Source organism: Callionymus lyra, chromosome 11 (genome assembly GCF_982586985.1).
Source record: "Callionymus lyra chromosome 11, fCalLyr1.hap1.1, whole genome shotgun sequence".
Classification (NCBI taxonomy): domain Eukaryota; kingdom Metazoa; phylum Chordata; class Actinopteri; order Syngnathiformes; family Callionymidae; genus Callionymus; species Callionymus lyra.
This window is the reverse complement of record NC_141828.1, coordinates 10,492,131-10,512,148: the sequence shown is the minus strand read 5'-3', so window position 1 is coordinate 10,512,148 and position 20,018 is coordinate 10,492,131. Positions and strand designations below refer to the sequence as shown.

At 41.2% G+C, this 20,018-nt stretch overlaps 1 protein-coding gene across 2 annotated transcripts; it reads left to right on the top strand.

Annotated features, from left to right (window-relative positions):
* Window positions 1-837: 837 nt before the first annotated feature.
* Window positions 838-19,994, top strand: ide (insulin-degrading enzyme). 2 transcript variants are annotated; one of them, XM_087801996.1, is made up of 25 exons: window positions 838-945; window positions 1,769-1,995; window positions 2,139-2,346; window positions 3,068-3,237; window positions 3,756-3,878; window positions 4,099-4,211; window positions 4,282-4,444; window positions 4,635-4,727; window positions 4,806-4,897; window positions 5,641-5,721; window positions 5,797-5,900; window positions 6,280-6,382; window positions 6,479-6,601; window positions 7,338-7,420; window positions 7,685-7,829; window positions 9,268-9,378; window positions 9,450-9,570; window positions 10,969-11,060; window positions 12,240-12,351; window positions 13,607-13,774; window positions 14,504-14,776; window positions 16,030-16,091; window positions 18,318-18,390; window positions 18,452-18,519; window positions 19,252-19,994. In XM_087801996.1, exons 2-25 carry the CDS (start codon window positions 1,836-1,838, stop codon window positions 19,345-19,347), a joined length of 2,937 nt encoding a protein of 978 aa, XP_087658122.1. In that variant the 5' UTR covers window positions 838-945; window positions 1,769-1,835; the 3' UTR covers window positions 19,348-19,994. The 2 variants fall into 2 exon arrangements, with proteins under 2 accessions (XP_087658122.1, XP_087658121.1); XM_087801995.1 differs by having other exon boundaries at window positions 849-945; window positions 1,811-1,995.
* The last annotated feature ends 24 nt before the right edge of the window (window positions 19,995-20,018 follow it).

Genomic DNA, 20,018 nt, shown 5'->3' with positions numbered 1-20,018 from the left:
TGTGAAAACACAATAAAAGATAACATCGATGTCATGGTTCAACTGAGTTTAAGAGAAATGAAAATAAAAATGAAGGCAAAAACATTGGGAAGTTAAAAGGACAGTCAGAATCCTGAGAGACACAACAATAACTCAAAGAGAATAGACAAGTATATCATGGTTAAGTAAGTAAGTAAGTAATTTTTATTTGTATAGCGCTTTTCCAGACCAGGGTCACAAAGCGCTTAAACAATCAAAACAATACTCAATAAAGGATATACTTTAAAGGTCAAGATAAGACTGATAACACAACAGGAGTTCCAGAAAATCAAGGAAAAGCCTGAACAAATAAAAACGTCTTAAGATGTTTCTTGAAGGAGTCAGTAGATCCATCAAACACAGAGGAAGATCGCTCCAAAGCTTAGGAGCAACAGACTGGAAGGATTTCTCTCCTCTGGTCCTGAACCGTGTGCGAGGAACCATCAGTAGATTCTGATCCACAGACCTCAGAGCCCGAGCTGGGGTGTAAGGCTGGATCAAATCACTGATGGAAGGAGGAGCCTGAAAGTAAGATTTGGACTTATAGTACAGACGTATTAAGTAAGTAAACTTAATAAAAACGAAGAGATCCATTTCATTAAACATTAAAAACTCGCATTAATCCAAAATATAAATAGATAGAAATAGAAAAAAACATGAACTGTTAACTTTTACCGGTAGATGGCGGTAATGTGCCATAGCGTTGTTTACCAGCCTCTAAAAACGAAGCTTACACTCGCGCTACACATGCCACGCCAGGCGGGGGCGGTAATCCGCCGTAACGTTGTTTGCTAGCCGCCATAAAACGCGAAGGTGAAAGAGGGATATGACCATGATGACGATGTTTAAGTGCATTAACCGAACGGCCCAGTTGAAAAGATACCTCGTCCCTGCCAGCACCGCTTTCCACCGAGACCAAACATTTAAGTAAGTCACCGTCGATGGACTTATGCTAACTTAAGGTCTGGACGTTTTAAAAAAAATGTATCCAAGAAGACGAGAAGAAGGTCGAGCTATGTTTATAATAGCATTGTTGCTACTTAAGCCGGTAGCTTCAGCGATAAACTATCGACACTGGAATAAAGAATTGTTTACTAGCGTTTGGTTTTTAAATCACATTTAAAAGATAAATGTGTTGTTTGCTAGCTAGTGTTGGCTAGTTTTCGTTGAGATGGGATTAGTTTGTCTTCGAAGAATGACCGGCTATTTGTTGAAACTTGGATTATATTTAGAGTTTTATGTTAAGATTGCGAACATTAAATGGAAACTCTATTTATATACATGCATATCCATTATATAACTATCCATATATTATTAATGCCGTGTAAATGTATACTAAAATATAGCCAAGCTATCCGTTTAATCATCTCCGTTGTTTTTATTCAATGTATATGAATCTGAATCGTCAGTTTTTCCTTTTATTTTGTCCTATCACCATGTTTCCGCATCAGAACCTGGTTGTGTATCGTTTGTGTGGCCTGGTTGGGTCATCTTGCCCATCCCTTGTTAGTCACTCGGTAGAAAAAAGGCGTTTCTATTGGATCATTCCACCTGTTGTATAAAAGATAGAAAGATAGAACTGATCACTCAGCTAGTTTCTCTTTAATTCTCAAATAGAACTGTGTGAATGTAACAAGAAATTAGCATTTGGGATTTTAAACAGGCATACATTTAACTGAAATGAGGATCTTGTGATGTAGTTTCATCTAAAACTGTCTGATCTGTTTGCCTCCATTATGATTATTTTCAGGCTCTTTCATGAGGCATTGTGATAACGGCTCATCCACTACAGGCTGGTGTCTTCCCTTCCACTCAAAATGATGGACCCAGCAGTGAAGAATGTGATCGGTGACATAATTCGCTCTCCAGAGGACAAGCGGGTATACAGAGGATTGGAACTTACAAATGGCATCAAGGCAATGCTCATCAGTGACCCAACGGCAGATAAATCATCTGCAGCTATGGATGTTCACATAGGTATTTGACCCACTTTTGCAATGTCCTGTATGTAACCTGTCTATCTTAGTAATGAGCCAAAACCAGTTTATGTTCTTGAAAAAAACTGTTTCTTATGTATCCTTAAGATCTTCATTGAGCATTTGTTCTCCGACCCTTCACAGGTTCATTATCGGATCCCACAAACATCCCGGGCCTGGCGCACTTCTGTGAACACATGCTGTTTTTGGGAACCGAGAAGTACCCAAAGGAGAATGAATACAGCCAGTTCTTGAGCGAACACGCCGGAAGCTCCAATGCCTTCACAAGTGGAGAACACACCAACTATTACTTTGATGTTTCTCATGAGCATTTACAAGGAGCGCTTGATAGGTATTTGATTTCCTTATTTACTTGACCAGCTACAACTATCTATTCAAGTAGAAACTACCAACAATATAGTGAATTATATATGGCTCTTTTTCTTCTGATTTTGTTTTGGGGAAACTAGTAATCTTTGAAGTACAGCCTGCGGTCGACATCCGTCTCCACATAACTCCAATAAAAGCTACTGCTTAGCCAGAGTAGATGTTTAGTGGTCATCAGTCATCTGTTTCTGACCACATTAGCATCAAAAACCTCTATCTTGTTTTGAGATCAGTGTCCTTATCTTCGCTGGGGGCTCGTCTCTCGTCAGCTGTACTGAAGCCGGTGTAAGATTACCAATTTATAAATGGAGAGCCCTGGAGGCAACACCTGTTTCTCGTGGGCTCATTGTTTTCTTGTCATTTTCTTGGTTGTCTGGAACATTTGCATATTGGTGTCCAAGTACCTAATGCAGTCCTTATTCCAAAGTTCCGCAATAAATGTATTATTCGGCCTTTATACAATTTTGATTTGTCTTTAATATTTTCAGCAGAAGTAGAAAACAAGTTCCTTTTTATAATCAATGGAAGTTCTGTGTCTCCATTTGCATCTCGTTACTCCCACTAAAGTTTGATGCAAATGTTTCTTTTTTATCCCATTTTGGCGTTTTCAGTTTGACTCCAAATGACCAAGTAAATATCAAGGATATAATGATTAAAATGTCTAACTATTTCACCTCTTGACGCAGGTTTGCCCAGTTCTTCTTGTGCCCGCTGTTTGACGAGAGCTGTAAGGAAAGGGAGGTGAACGCTGTTGACTCCGAGCACGAGAAGAACCTCATGAATGACGCCTGGAGGCTGTTTCAGTTGGAGAAGGCAACTGGCAACCCAAACCATCCATTTTGTAAATTTGCAACAGGTAGCTTTTGGATATATTTTTTAATTTTTTTTTAAGGAATTCAGTTCTGATCTTTCTTACGTTTCCTTATGGCGGCAATTTACGTGAAACACGTGTCAACGTTGTTTAATTAAAGATGGAGAAATGTTGTGACTGACGCATCCCCCCTCGGTTTCTTAATAAAGTTTCGTATTTGTAGGCCAAATATTTTCTAAAATGACAGCAGATTTTAAGTGGTGGTAATTCCATGCTACGAGACATGTATAATGTTAATAAAAACAGTAAGATTATGCAGAGGTTAGTCCTATTTAACAGTCAGGGTTTAAGTATATTTACCAAAATGGCTCTTCGTAGGGCAGATGGCTTTGTATTTGGTATTAATGGGAAATTATATAATGTAACAAGATGGAAGCCATCATTCACATCTCTTTCTGCGTAGATGAGGGAATCTAAATGCAATCCTTTAGCCGAACCCTGATACCCTCATGGTTACTGCTTCCGTCCATAGCTTGCAAACTGCAATGTACATTTGTTTTCAGGTAACAAGTTGACGCTTGAAACCAGACCCTCTCAAGATGGCATCGACGTCCGACAGGAGCTGCTGAAGTTTCACTCGACGAACTATTCCTCAAATCTCATGGGACTGTGTGTGTTGGGTCGAGGTGAGTCGCTTGTTCTCTAAAAAAACAAAACACTTAATTGCAAATAGAACCGAAGTACACAATGTTTAATACAACCAGATGTTTAATTTAATCTTAAGTGTTGAATTTCGATTTACAACCGTTTGAAACATGGCACTGAAAAGCTTTTTTTATTTAATTTATATATTTTGGTCAAATAAATATTTAATCAGTTTAACAAAGCAATCTTTGCTCTCTACAGAGTCATTAGATGACTTGACAGCCATGGTTGCGAAGCTGTTTGGTGAAGTGGAGAACAAGAATGTGCCCATCCCAGAATTCCTTGAGCACCCATTCGAGGAGCAGCATCTCAAAGTAAGTCCCAATTTAATCCTCAATGTGATTTTTCTTATTCTCATCCTGATGTGGCTTTGTGCCTCTCTAGCAAATCTACAAAATCGTGCCTATCAAAGACATCAGGAACCTTTACGTGACGTTCCCCATCCCAGACCTGCAGAAGTACTACAAGTCAAATCCAGGAAATTATCTGGGACACCTGATCGGTCATGAAGGACCAGGAAGTTTGTTGTCGGAGCTCAAATCTAAAGGTAGAACTAGATATTTTTCTTGTGATTTTTATTGACGTTTAAACAATAAAGGTTGGATTGAACTGTATATGGATCTTATAAAAATGTTTTGCTGGAATTTGGTGACTTTAAAAAGAAAAAAAGGGACATTTAAATGTCAAATTTAATTGGTGTCAAGAAGTGTAAAACTAATAAGTTAATTTCCCGTCAGGCTGGGTAAACACAATTGTCGGCGGGCAGAAAGAAGGTGCCAAAGGATTCATGTTCTTCAGCATCAATGTGGACTTGACCGAGGAAGGACTCTGTGAGTATCTTTTTGTTTCTCTAAAAATGGTTTGTTTTAGTTTTTTTGTCCTTATTTCTTGTGTTTTTTTCACCTCAGTGCATGTGGAGGACATCATCTTTCACATGTTCCAGTACATCCAGAAGATGCGCACCGAGGGGCCACAGAATTGGGTCTTTGAAGAGTGCAAGGTAATTCATGTGGCGAGGAAAGCTTGTGCAACTAAATTCAACTTTTAGTTTACTAAAGGACATTTTGTTTTTGTTCATGAACTTAACTGCTGCTTATGTCATTCATTTGAAGATTGAAATTTCAGCTAATGTTTTTTTTACAGTTCTAGAATTAAAATTGCGATCAAAAGACTGATTTAAAACCTTAAGATTTGATCTTGATTGTGCTCATAACAAGATCATTTTTATTTTCTACATTATTGGTAATTCTGTTTTAGCCATTGTAATTAAAATGACCAGGTGGTGTTCCTGAATGATTTTATAGGGTGATTTTAAAGCCTAATCGGACAGTAACAAAAGAACAAGCAGGACATATATTTTGCACACAGGGAGAGTTGCCATTGCCACATGTGTTTAAAAGATGGCAAATTAATGATTTGTATGCATTTCTAAGTTGTTGTTTTTGGGGTTTTTTTAAATGTAAAAAGTATTGACTACATTGTTTAAAATCACCATTGATGAAAACAAAGTAAGCCAAAACACATTTTTGGAATGTTAAGTACTCAAAGAATGTCAGTTAGTTTAGGCAGATTATTTGAAATAGTTGTGTAGTTTCATCAATCCACCGCAACTGCCATTCAAATTTAAGTTAATGTGGTGCGGAACATTCTGAACAGGGGTATTTGACTTTTTGCACACATGTTGACATTGGATTTGAAGCGGGTTCTGTAGAGATGCTAACCGACATGTCTTTCTCGCCCCAGGATCTGAATAATGTGGCGTTCAGGTTCAAGGACAAGGAGCGACCCCTTTCATACACACCCAAAGTGGCTTGTTCATTACATGTACGTACTCCTCATCTGCATTATTGTTTCCAGGCTATATGTTGGTCTTATGTTAATTTTGTTTTGTTTTTGCAGTACTATCCTCTCAAAGAGGTCCTGGCAGCTGAGTACCTGCAGGAGGACTTCAGGCCGGACCTGATTGAGATGTTGCTGGACAAGCTGCAGCCACAGTTTGTCAGGTCAGTCAAAAAACGTCCCCCCCACCCAAGTTTGCCACATCGTAATAAACTGCGGTGAGATTTAGTCAAGGCTGTCTTGGAGATCATCAAGTTTGACAAGTGACTTTCACACCCATTTATTTAATGACATCCTGCTGTAGTGTCAAGCAAACTGCATTTAAGATGACAAATGTTTGAGGAATAACTGCCTTGTGTTCGTGTCAGTATGAGCTTTAACCTTGAGTTTGTGAGCCTCTTAAAGCCCCTCCTCAAGTGTGATGTTTGCCTCTCGCAGCATGGTCCATTTCTGCTTAATCAAGACCGCGATACTTTAGTGTGTAGAAGCTAAATAAAGTCTACAACTTGTCAAAATTTGATATAATTTTTATTGTCCCTACAGAGTTGCAGTTGTGTCGAAGTCATTTGAGGGGCAAACGGATAAAAAGGAAGAGTGGTACGGCACACAGTATAAACAGGAGGCCATTTCTGAAGAAACCATCAAGGTAGATTGATTTTGGCTACTGCCCCAAATCATTGAATCACCGCACAGTCAATAAAAATGTCATCTCATTTCTTTTTTTTTATAATTGTAATTAAAGAAATGGGCCACCGCAGACCTCAACGGCAACTTCAAGCTGCCTATGAAGAACGAATTCATCCCGACCAACTTTGAGATCTACCCTCTGGAGAAAGACTCGCCTTCTATACCGACACTGATCAAGGCAAGTGTTGGTCATAAACTGTACACGATTGATGCGCCTCTCTGCCAAGGAGGTTTTATTGTGTTCATCTGCCCGTTGGCAAAATAACAAATGAGTGAAATGTTCATAATGAGGCACAGAATCCCTGATTAAAAAAATGTGATTTACCGAGATCTGCATCCTCCGGATGGTTGGTTAAAAATCCAAGTAGATTAATGATCCTGTTGTTTTGGTAAAACCTATAAAGAAGCCAGTCTTTGAGATAAGATGAGGAACAGGAATTATGGATGCCAACAAATGTATAGGGAGAGATGAAAGTGATTTGAAGTGAGTGTTGAAGAAAGACCAAAACAAGATAATTAAGATTTGTCTCTAACCAGAAGTACTATTGATATTGTTTTTACATTTACTGTGGCTTTGTGGATATACAATTATTACAAACTCATTTTTGCCCCTGTTATGATCGCGTTAGACACTCCTGCTATAATAAATCAATTGAATATAGCTGTGGAGACGAGCTGTTTTTTTTGCTTTAAACACCAGTTAAAGTTTATTAGTTAAATCCTTTGCGTTTGAAATCTTACCTCTAGTGGAATTTCCACTCGAGTTGAAATATATTTTTCCAGTTATACTCCTTGTATTATGGGAAATGTTCATGCTACGTTTCTTTTACAACCTAGCTGTCAAATGTGCTCTCATTGCTTTTTTCTTCTTTTTTTTTTTTGGCCTAATGACTTTTTTTGGCTACTTTTTCTAGAACACTGCGATGAGCAAGGTTTGGTTCAAGCAGGACGACAAGTTCTTCCTGCCAAAAGCCATGCTGAACTTTGAGTTCTTTAGGTATGTATCGAATTTCGGTTTTGTTTTTAAAGATAATTGTTAAGTACATGGATTACTCGGCCGTTCTAAGGTCACTAGATTGTTGTATCTTATTTTTAACGAGTAGAAAAGTGTCTAAGCTGCTTGAACTTTGAGTTAAGTTAAAAGTTAATTATCCAGAAGGATGAAGAAAGTTGAACTAGTGAAACATTTCATGTTACTGTAGGTCAACAGTGAAGACATCAGCTTGTTTTTTTTGTTAATTACTTTGGTTTCTCTCTGCAGCCCGTTTGCGTACATGGACCCATTGCATTCCAACATGGCGTATTTATACATGGGGCTCCTCAAGGACTCCCTCAACGAGTACGCATATGCAGCCAGGCTAGCCGGCCTGAACTATCAACTCCAGAATACAGTTTATGGGATGTCTGTAAGTATGGTTTCCCCATCGCCCTCCTGCTAACTTCATCGACCCCTCTTATCCGCCATAAACTTCGTTGAGGCTCAGTCTGTTGCACGCTGCGAGCCTCCAATTCAATAAGATGGATCTTTCTCGTGGAATCGCTGAACTCTATTAGATTTGTCACCCGAGAGGTCAGACCTGGCCGCTCCCACATTAGCCTCTGTTCCGTCTGCATCTCCCTTTTCATCCCTCATTGATCTGTTTTCGCTCCGCCTGTCCGCCTCCTGACAACAGAAGAAAGTATTTATATTCTCTATGCTGCTTTGTTTTATTGGCCACGTCTCCTGATGGGTACAAATCATAACTGCGTGGTTGCAAGAATTTGCACAACACAAACCCGTCATCGACGGCTACCCATGAGTCGACCTCCTGCACTGCAAAATGACCCACTTCTTACTGGGGTAACTGAAGAACGATTGAAAAGAGTAAAGCTATGCAGAAGCCTCTGGGATGAACTTTATCCTCGTGAGGAAACCGTATGAAATCTGAGTGAGACGCCTCAATCCCCACTTCCATCCAGAGACTGAGAGTTTAGGAATGTAGCTGCTCTGTGTTCAAAATGTATCAGAAAATGCATCCAAGGTCACTTATTTGCAGCAAAAATATCTTCTAGTTGCTTTAAAAATGAAGAAGAATGCAATAATCTAACTTCGGGGTATGTTTCTAAACCCATGCTTAATGGTGTGTTGTATTAACCCACTAACCTGGATTCATCGCACCACAAGCTTGTGTGTACTGAACTGTGTGAGCGATTTGTCTGAGTCAGCAGAAATATCAGGACTGGTCGACCCTTTCTCAAGGTTAATGTGTTTCGCACAGATTAGCTTTTTCCAGGTGTCACTGAAGGGCGGCGAGTTGTTTTCTGCTGAATCACGTTTAGAACAGACAAGAGCACAGTACTTGGTGATGGTGTATAACAAAGTAAAGTACCATGGTGCCTTTCTTCACATTGCTCCATTTAGTAACTGTTCTATAGTCGTTGCAATACTTAATTTAATTCTACGTCCGTTGCCTTGTTAAAAGTGATGGATGTTAGATTCGATGCGCTGACTGGGCGGCAAAGCATTATGTCAGCTGTTCAGGTCACCATTACAGAGGGATGTTGAGAGGCATGGAATTGCGTACGCAAAGTTGAGTTTACAGATTCAAAGGAGTGTCAAGTTAAACAAGTAAAACATGTAGTTTTTTTTAATGCAAGGAGTTTTCTGAATGTAACTCCCACAATAATGTAGGACCACTGTAATTTATCACCAACATATTTTTTTTCTTCCAAATTCACCAATATAATAACTTTAATTTCTTACCATTTAGTAACTGATTAGGCTGTGCTTGTCAAATATTCACATCAATAAGCTTGACTGCCTTTTTTGAAGACGTTTCTAAAGGCGTGTGTCTCTCACTGCAGCTGTCCGTCAATGGCTACAACGACAAGCAGCACATCATGCTGAAAAGGATCATCGAGAAGATGACCACGTTCGAGATCGACGAGAAACGCTTCGACATCATGAAGGAATCGGTGAGCTCAGCTCCGCGGTTTGTGGAAGCAACGTAAGCACTTCATTGAAACTCTTCTTGTCTCGCCTCCAGTACATGAGGTCGCTGAACAACTTCAGAGCCGAACAGCCTTACCAGCACGCCATTTACTACCTCCGTCTCCTGATGACCGAGGTGTGCTGGACCAAAGACGAACTGCGAGATTCTCTGGCGGGTGAGACTCCTTCTCTCCATTATTCTTTAGTAGGTCAAGCCCGGCTCACGGAGACCAGAGCTGAAGGCGTCGTTAATGTGTTTCTGTGATTTCTATTTATTCCTCCACAAGTTTACTTTTGGACTCTTTCTATCGTCTACTTAAATCCCTTTTTCCAAATGCAGAGGTAGTCCTCTGGTGGATGCCTCCTTCCCTGCAGTGATCCTTCAGAGACAGACTGAGAGTTGAAGGGCAGACTGTTCTATTTTTAGCCCACGCACACTATCCTCTGATGAGATTCGATTAACCTGCAGGATGCGGGCCTGCAGCGCACTCGCCAGGGCCAAGTTATTCTCACTGATCAGTCTCCGCAGCGTCTCCTGGGCTGTGTGCATAAGTGCTGGTATAAATAGACATCAGAGATGCAGTCGGTGTTTGCGGAGAGCTGATGAGGCTTAGCGGCAGAATCTGGGTCAGACATGGCTTGAATAAAATAAAAAAAAGGCCACATTTAGGAACAACGTGTGCATTTATGAATGACTGTGCATATTTTTAACACCTGTATTCCTGGTACAGAGAAGACTGCAGTGTATAAACTCAATCATTAAATCAGTTTTTATTCATATATTCTAGTTTTTTTCAAATTCTTGGAGTTCTCTAGTATTTGCTGCAGGTGAAATATAGAATTGCAAAAAATGTCGGGCGTGTCGTACAAATATTAGGTTTAAAATTTTTCATGATGCTGATTAAGTCTTATCACAGATCTCCAGGGAAATCACAATCTTTTGATACCTAAGCTATTTTTCCTGGTGTGTAATTTGCTCTCCTCTGCCATTTCCATCAATGCTTTAGTTTGTCCCATTTACTTATCATAGTTGTGCACGAAGTGAAAAATGTACAGCATTCAAAGACGCCCGTCGTGTTTTTCTCCAAAGCTGGTGCATAGTTTTCGTTTTCCGATAAGCCTGTTGCATCATCGCCATTCTTTGCACCAGAGACGCACAGACTTCTTTGAGAACGTCGGTAAAAATCCAACCGTTTTGATACGGCTCCTTTTATGCAAAATTAAATGCCTAATTTGTTGGATTTTAAATGGCGTTTCTGATCCCCTAGTGTCCGATTGAACAAACTGCACTATTTGTCTGCGTTGACGTTTTAAATTGTTTTGTAAACCAATTTACAAGCAGTAGATTTTTTGTTTCAAGGTTTTTTTTTTCTTTAAAGTGTCAGTACTTGATGTGAAAACATGGACACTTGTAGGCGGGTCCTTATGATACATACTTTCTTTTTTTTTTCTTTTCTTTTTTTTACTCCAAAAATCTTGCGTATCGTTACTTCTACAGACAAATTGAAAGTGAATTAAACATTTTGGTCATCTCCCTTCCACTGACTTTCCTCTGTTTGCTCTCTGTATTCCAGATGTAACTCTCCCACGCCTCAAGGCCTTCATACCTCAGCTGTTGTCACAGTTACATATTGAAGCCCTTCTCCATGGCAACATCACCAAGGAGGTTTGTCTGCCGTCTCTTTGCCGAGAAATTGAATTCTGATTCATTCCCTTTCGCCGGCGTCGTGACGTGGAGAGACAATAGATTCTCCCTCTGCCCGCCCGGGCTCTGTATCTTATCACTCGGCAAAAGGCCAATTATTGGGTTGCAATGAAATCTCATAATGCCAGGGTCTCGAATGTCACGACGCTCACCTCTTGAGTCGATGATTTTTGAGCCCAGTGGGTCGGAAATATCCGTTGGTCTGACGTCAGTGACAAAGTGAATGTGAGGTGTTCAAGTTTTGCAACAACCTTTCGTACTGTTTCCATCAACTATGAAGAGGTTTTAGACACAAAATGACTATTTTAATGTCGTGACATTTCAATATTGTGAAGCACAAATGCAGATGAGCAAGTGAAGCACAGAGGTTGCAAGTTTGAATCCTGGTTGAGGCCATTCTGTCAGAATGGAGGAAGTATAGAATTTTGATTTCAATTAGAACGTGACTAAACCTTATTATATTCCATGTATCTTTGGTCGTATCATAAGCAAGGAGAGCTCAATGGGTTTGCCTAATAGTCTTCCGGTACTTCACAAAATGCGTGGTAGAGACAAGCTCTCTCTCCACAGAAGGTGACAAATCATTGACGATATTCATGGTTTCCATATTGTAATCCAGAGAAACCGAAAAATAACTTTCATTTAAACATGGTGAAAAATCCATTTATTTGTTTTGAAAGAGTTTTTTTTTGTTTCACAGAGGAATTCAGATGACCTCCTGTGCAGATTGAATTTGATGTTAATGTTTTTTTTAATGGTTTATTGCCACATTATGTCCTCTGTTATATTTCCTGGCACACTTTAGATGCATCCGATAGACTGTGACCCTTTTTGTTCAAGACTAAATCGATTTTATTTTATTTTTTTAAATCAAAAATAAACTTAAACTCAAATTAATAATACATTTACAGAAACTTTATTAACTTCCGATTGTTTATTTTTTTGTTTTTTTTAAGTGGTGCCTGGTTATAAATGGTCCTCACAATAATCCCATCTTGTATGTAATAAAACAGGCAACACCCGATGTGTTTAATCAGTAAAACGTATTCTTGAAGCTTGTTTCTAATCTTGAATGTCTCTGACGTGATGTTCATAAGAAGACACTCTGACTGATGCCTAATTCTCCCGTCATCATTGCAGTCGGCCCTCGGTATGATGCAAACCGTGGAGGACACGTTTATTGAGTACGCACACACCAAGCCCCTCCTGCCGAGCCAACTCGTCCGCTACAGAGAAGTGCAGGTTCCAGATGGTGAGTCCTTCATTTCCTCCCCTTATACACACAAACGCACACACACGCATCAAATCATCAGCAGTTGGTTTCCACGGTGACGACACAGAAGGGTCTTAATCATCCGCTGGCTGTCGTCATTGTGACGCCACCTGGCTTCCGGTCCGACTGGAATATATATATATATATATATATATAGACTTTACATCAGAAAATTGGCTTTCCAGTTAAGAGGCTCTACTTGTCGTCAAATGTAAAATGCACTTAAATGTTTTCAGTTATACTTCCCACTGTGTTTTTATTGCATCACTAATGTGACTATGTGGTCCAAAGGCTGCAAGATTCTCTGAATTGGTACCAATTGAGGGAAGTAAACGAAGCAGGTCTTTATCTCGATGACTTTGATGACTACAAAGTCATCATATGTGGTTGGTTATTGCTCCTGATAAGGTTCCAGGATTGAGTCAATACTTTGGTGACTTATGTTAGTCTGTCAAACTGAGCCTTAAAAATCTGGGTGTTGTATTAGACATGTCTCTAGTTCAACTCTGCAGAAAACTGACCAGAAACTGTTTCCTTAAACTGAAAAATGGCATGATCTGGATCTATATATCTCATGCGTTTGTGTCTTCTCGTTTAGACATAAAAACAAACTGTTACAATAATCTAAACAAGAAGGATCTGTCTCGCCTGCAGTTAATAGAAAACTCTGCAGCGAGAATTCTGACCCGCTCTAGTAGAAGAACTCACATTTACCCGATCCTTAAAACTCTTCACTGGCTGCCAGTTTCTTTCAGGATCAACTTTAAAATTCTGGTTCTTACTTTCAGATCTATTCATGGTCGGGCTCCTCCTTACATCAGTGATCTGATCCAGCCTTACACCCCAGCTCGGGCTCTGAGGTCTGTGGATCAGAATCTACTGATGGTTCCTCGCACATGGTTCAGGACCAGAGAGAGAAATCCTTCCAGACTGTTGCTCCTAAGCTTTGGAACGATCTTCCTCTCTCTCTGTGTTTGATGATCTAAATCCTTCAAGAAACTTCTTAATACATTTTTATTCATGCAGGCTTTTCCTTGATTCTCCGTAACTCCTGTGTTGTTCTCGGTGTTATCTTGACCTTTTAAGTATATATTGTTTTGATTGTTGAAGCGCTCTACATATATAAATGACTTGCTTGTCGGGGGTTCTGATCCAGGTGTTTGGTCGCGTGCCAACCTTTGGAGGTTCCGTTTAAAGACGTCTTAAAACATCAGCTGATGTTCTTTCTCCACAGGCAGCTGGTACGTGTATCAGCAGAAGAACGAGGTGCACAACAACTGTGGCATCCACATCTACTACCAGACGGACATGCAGACCACACACGACAACATGCTGCTGGAGCTCTTCTGCCAGATCATCTCCGAGCCGTGCTTCAACACGCTGAGAACCAAAGAGCAACTCGGTGAGTCCCTGTAACTTACACTTGTTTTTTTTATTTCATCATTCAAGATCAATAACCGTGAAAATATAACAGTTAAAATAGAGATGAGACAAAACATAACTGGATTTTAAACTTGATTACACTATAGGAACATGGTTACATTGATACATTTTTCATTTTTTCATCAGTTGTCATCTCAGGATGCTTATTTGTTTTCTGCTTTCAATTCACATAGAATGTTTATATCTGGTTAATGTTTAAAAATATGATGGTCAAATGTTGTTATAAAATTCTCTTCAATAATTGCAAGTGTTTCACCTTTTAATTCATAAAACAGTCGTTAAGAATACTGGATATAATGTATGGTGTATTATAACAAATCAAGTTGTATTAAAGCTCCCATCCATTATACTTTAAAAGTGTTTCTGGCTCCCCCTAGTGTTGGAAAAGTGTAACTGTAATGTCCTAAATTTCTAGTATTGCTATTGCCATAAAGAATGATTCTAATGTTGTGTCGGATACTTCATAAGAAAGCCAGGAACCAAGTTCTTTATATTAAAACACTGTCTCGGACCCTCTGCTGTAAAGTAGTTTGGTTGGTCTTTGGGCCGGCCGTAAAGACTTGACTGATAAACTTAAGAGTTCTGCTACATTGTATCATATTTTAATATGGTGAAGGAACTCGTGAGGCTGTCAATCTTCTCCAGAATTAGCCCTGTAAGCTCACGTCTCCACTACTGTCCGCCTCAGGCTACATCGTGGTCAGTGGGCCGCGGCGAGGCAACGGCGTCCAGGGCCTGTGCTTCATCATCCAGTCGGAGAAGGCGCCGCACTACCTGGAGAGCCGGGTGGAGGCTTTCCTCAGCACCATGGAGAAGGTCCTGGAGGACATGAACGACGAGGCCTTTCAGTTGCACATCCAGGCCCTGGCCATCAGGCGCCTGGACAAGCCCAAGACCATGATGGCCGAGTGCGCCAAGTACTCGAGCGAGATCATGTCCCAGCAGTACAACTTCGACCGAGGTGAGCTCACTCCACACCTTTGCTGCTGCTTTTAAATGAATGACCCACTTTCACCTCCCCACCCCCGCCAAAAAAAAGTTCTAGTTCCAACGAAGTGGAAGTTTTATCAATATTTAAAGGCTCAGCAGGAGTCGAGTCTGGATCGATGTCTTATCTGCGGCTGTGAATAATGGTGGCTTTGATTCTTGGCTCTCAGTGACTTCCTGCTGAGACCAGGAGGAGCTGCTGCTCCTGATACTGGTTTTCTTCAGCAACCTGCAGTCCAACACAGCAACTTGACATCCATCAAATATTTCCATTTTTTCCACGTTTATCTGTCGCCAAGTTCATTCAAAACGTGTGAATCCTCGGCGTGTGTTATAGCCAATAATGGGTTTCCACAGATCCTTGTTAAAACTCAAAACGAGGCCTTAAATGTCAGATTTTCTAAATGTATTAAAAATGATGACCCATGATGAGTAAGATGTATTCGTTTTAAATCTTGAAATATTTTATTATTTATGTATTTATTAAAAGAAAATGTACATTTGATTGACGCATGATCTCAACTCCATAAATACAACCGTGACACGGTTTCAGCCTAAAAACTGTTAATGTAGAAACTTGGAAACAAATGTTTCCTGTTGACGGCGGCAAGAATGTCAGTCAACCCTTCATAGTAAGGTGTGAGTTCAATGAGAATCGTTTTTCCAAATAACGTGTACTTTATTCAAATGAAATTCAAAATCATGCTCGACTCTGTAATTGAGTTTTTTTTATTATTATTTTTGTTTGATTTCGGAGTTGTTAAATCTAATTTGGCGCAGTGGTGAGCGGGGTTTGTATGTTCTCCTCGTGTTGTGTGGGTTTACTCCGGGCACTCCGGTTTCCTCCCACAGTCCAAAAACATACAGAGGTGTATAGAAAACTTTGGGAAATTGTCCGTAGGTATGAGGGCGTGTGTGAATGGTGGTCCGTCTTTGCGTGACCCGTGACGGACTGGAGCCTATCCCAGTATCATAGGGCGAGAGGCAGGAGACTGTCTCCCCGCGACTCCATCCCCGGGATAAATCGATAGTGAATTAATTAATTTGAAAAGGTCTTAAATTTAACATCATCAAATACATTTTAAATGATTCAATTTTGTACAATATGAAATCGGTCTGCACTCTCTTCTTCGCCTCCTTCATTCACTCCATCGTGTGCATCGTCTTCTCTGCTGGAAAAAAAATGTTGAAAGTTACTTTGAACTAATCTGCTGCTGCTTCTTCCAGACAACATCGAGGTGGCTCACCTGAAGACTCTGACCAAGGAGAGTGTGATGCAGTTCTTGAAGGCAAGTCACCCCCTTTCTTCTTTTTTTTTAAACTTCCTGTGTCCGGCTCTGAGAGGTTGGTGAGAAACCGGCGATCACACGTGTGACTTCATCAAAGACAGAGATATTAATAACGGTCTCACTAGTCACTGTCGCTGTTAGTCGATGAACCACGAGTCGTCTGACGCTGCAGTGTGTGTGATGATGATGATGATGATGACGACGAGGGTGAGGAGGAAGGTGGGGGAGATGAATATCAAGAGGAGGGAGGTTTTAGTTTTTGTGTTGGAGATCTTGCTATTGTATCGTCACGGTTCGGATGAAACAAAAATAGAATCTGATCGAGTGTTTCACAACTATGTGAAGCTCGACTCACAGGCGACGCATTCAAGTGCTGCAGGAATAAAATGTATCGCCTCCTAGAACAGCAGGTTGAAGGTCACACGTTCTCCAGTCAGAGGATTGTCTCGGTCATGTCGACACTAATGAAGTCCAAGTCGAGCTTCTTCAGACTCAATAAGGAAAACTACGCCACACACAGGCCTGGCATGTGAACTACATTCCTACGTTTTTTGTTTTCTAATGTCAATTTGAACAATGTTCTACGTTTACAATTTCATTTTGTATTTATTTTCTTGAATCTAAATATTTTTAATGAAAGGAATTATTTAATGCGACAAGAAAAATCAATTGAATATTGATCAAATGTAGAAAGTTATTTTCAACACCTTTTTCACAAAAGGTTGATACCTTTTTTTTTATTGGCATATTTAAGTTTTTGGTTATATTTTCCAAACATTTTTCTATTATTTTGGCTCTTTAGTCTTTGTTCTTCACTCAAGAAAAATGTCAATTTTTCTTTGTATTGACTGAAAGTAAAACATGTTTTTGTTTTAAAAGCATGACCGAGAAGGTCAGAAATGATAGACAGGATTTCCCAGCATGCTTTGTTCTCCCGAGCCTTCATCATTGATTCTTCCTCGTGCTCGTCACGACTCGACAGACGAGCCTCAGTGATGACGAGCAGACGCCTCTAGAGACAGTTTATCTGAGCATTTGTAATGTCAGCGAGACTGAAGGGAGGAGGAAACATCGTCACTCGTCGTCTTTTCAGACCAAATTTGAAACTTAGGAAATGTCTGCAGCGTCAATAGATGAGACCGACTCGATGTTTGGACATTTTATTGGACGTTCTTGGAATGTATTTTGTTGCTACATTTGATTCTAATGACTCGCGAGCCTCGGGGTTCTGGACTCGCGAGCCTCGGGGTTCTGGACTCGCGAGCCTCGGGGTTCTGGACTCGCGAGCCTCGGGGTTCTGGACTCGCGAGCCTCGGTGTTCTGGACTCGCGAGCCTCGGTGTTCTGGACTCGCGAGCCTCGGTGTTCTGGACTCGCGAGCCTCGGTGTTCTGGACTCGCGAGCCTCGGTGTTCTGGACTCGCGAGCCTCGGTGTTCTGGACTCGCGAGCCTCGGTGTTCTGGACTCGCGAGCCTCGGTGTTCTGGACTCGCGAGCCTCGGTGTTCTGGACTCGCGAGCCTCGGGGTTCTGGACTCGCGAGCCTCGGGGTTCTGGACTCGCGAGCCTCGGGGTTCTGGACTCGCGAGCCTCGGGGTTCTGGACTCGCGAGCCTCGGGGTTCTGGACTCGCGAGCCTCGGGGTTCTGGACTCGCGAGCCTCGGGGTTCTGGACTCGCGAGCCTCGGGGGTTCTGGACTCGCGAGCCTCGAGGTTCTGGACTCGCGAGCCTCGAGGTTCTGGACTCGCGAGCCTCGAGGTTCTGGACTCGCGAGCCTCGAGGTTCTGGACTCGCGAGCCTCGAGGTTCTGGACTCGCGAGCCTCGAGGTTCTGGACTCGCGAGCCTCGAGGTTCTGGACTCGCGAGCCTCGAGGTTCTGGACTCGCGAGCCTCGAGGTTCTGGACTCGCGAGCCTCGAGGTTCTGGACTCGCGAGCCTCGAGGTTCTGGACTCGCGAGCCTCGAGGTTCTGGACTCGAGGCTTTTTTTCATGAGTCATGTGATCAGATTTTTAAGGATGTTGGGTAATAAAGTATCTAAATATAGACTTTTATTGACCTCCAATGAGGGAAAACATGAGTTAAAATTATTATTAATAATTATTAATTTTCTATTCATTTGCGTTAAAAACTTTTTCATAAAAAAACATGAAGTCCAGGTGAGCTGAGAACCTCAAACGTACCAGTCGATCAAAGAAGTCCCAGGTTCTAAATGCTCTGGTGTCCCACAGGAGCGTCTGTCCGTCGGCGCCGCGAAGAGACACAAGGTGTCGATCCACGTTCTGTCCAGAGAGATGGATTCTTGTGAGTAACTCCTGCTCTGCTGCTCCTTCACTGCCGGTCCTGAACATCATCTCTCCTGCAGGTCCACTCGTCGGAGAGTTCCCGGCTCAGAACGACGTCAACCTGGCACCAGCGCCGTCTCTGCCTCAGGTGAGATGCTGTCAATCACACGCTCGCGTCCTTCAGTTCACGTTTGTTTAAGGTTTTTATACATCAATACAATGAATAGACTTTTTCTTAAGCATGTACTTGATGCTTTCCGTTTCAACTTATGTAGTTTTATTGTAAAATAAGAATAAAAGCTGTTTTTAACCTCCGTCTTTATTTAGGCAAAAGCTCAATAAATACTGTGACAAGGAGAAAATAAGATTTTTTTTATTTTTATTTTTTTTAGTTGGCATTTGCAACATAATTTAAAAATTGGTTAAAATGACGCAATAAAGTCCTGTTAATGAAGTACTTCATTTTTTTATATATATATATATATATTTAAATATTTATGATTTATTTGGGTATTTATGATGCATTTTTGAGCTCTTTAAAACATTTTCTGATTCCATTTGAAATACTTTTTCTCGTCCCAGTCAGTCCTTTTTTTTACTTTTTATATAAAACGTATCGTTTTAAGTGATAACCGTATTTTCCGCACTATAAGGTGCTCTTCAAGGCCTTTAATTTTCTCAAAAAACTACTTTACCTATTACCTGGAGGGTGACTTGTTTACAAACACTTTCATGACACGCCATGGGCGGGATTATGTCATTCCATCATCACAGGGTGGGATTAATGGGGCACGTCTATGGAGTGATATTACTGCCACAGTTTTCAGCGAGTATGTCTTGGTTGTTAAATGTGTTAACCTTGTGTACGTGTGTGTTGCAGCCGTCGCAGGTGCAGGACATGACGGAGTTCAAGCGCAGTCTGCCGCTCTTCCCCGTGGCCCGACCTCACATCAACTTCATGGCAGCCAAACTGTGAGCGACGACCCGCGGAGACGCTCCGACCACCAGGACGACCGGCGAGTGTGTGCATGTGTGTGGCTGGAGCCACGAGAATCAAACGTTGTTTTCTTAATTTAAAGTTGGTCGTTGCCGTAGCAGCAGCAGCGACGGCGAAAGACGGGAAGTGCCGTCGGTTTAATTGAAACCTGGTTCCAGGTGCTGTAGCTGTGGAAACATTTTAGCGACTCTTTTAAACGGATGCATCCGACGATGGTCTGCCTTATATTTATCCTTTTAGTTGATCCTTCTCCGCGGGGAAAACGTCCGACACCACTTTTTTTTTTTTTTAAATCCCACCGTAGAATATCAGGGTTTGACCTTCACTCTCAGTTCCATCCCGAAGAGGTCGCCGATATATGCACTCGTCACTCCAGCAATAAACCCCCGCGTCCAAACAGCGCCCCCTGCTGAGTAGCAACCGGTGGCTCACACACACCGATGATGTCAAAACAAAAAAAAAAGTTTGTCCGGTCGTTGTCACAGCGTTTTCGTCGTCTTTTACTCGGATTCTAACCATCAAAGATTCGACCATTTTTTTATATTTTATTTGAACGTGAATGAGTCGCAGGTTGTCACTGATGTTTTACGATTGTTTTGTGTTTAATAAAAGACTGAATGTATAAAGTGTCTTGAGAAACATTTATTCGT

Excerpts from the sequence above, each read along its gene's own strand:
- ide (XM_087801995.1), top strand. The coding sequence starts at position 851 with ATGATGACGATGTTTAAGTGCATTAACCGAACGGCCCAGTTGAAAAGA. Across the intron at positions 946-1,810 it reads CACCGAGACCAAACATTTAA|GCTGGTGTCTTCCCTTCCAC; the intron begins GTAAGTCACCGT and ends CATCCACTACAG. Across the intron at positions 9,571-10,968 it reads ACTGCGAGATTCTCTGGCGG|ATGTAACTCTCCCACGCCTC; the intron begins GTGAGACTCCTT and ends TCTGTATTCCAG.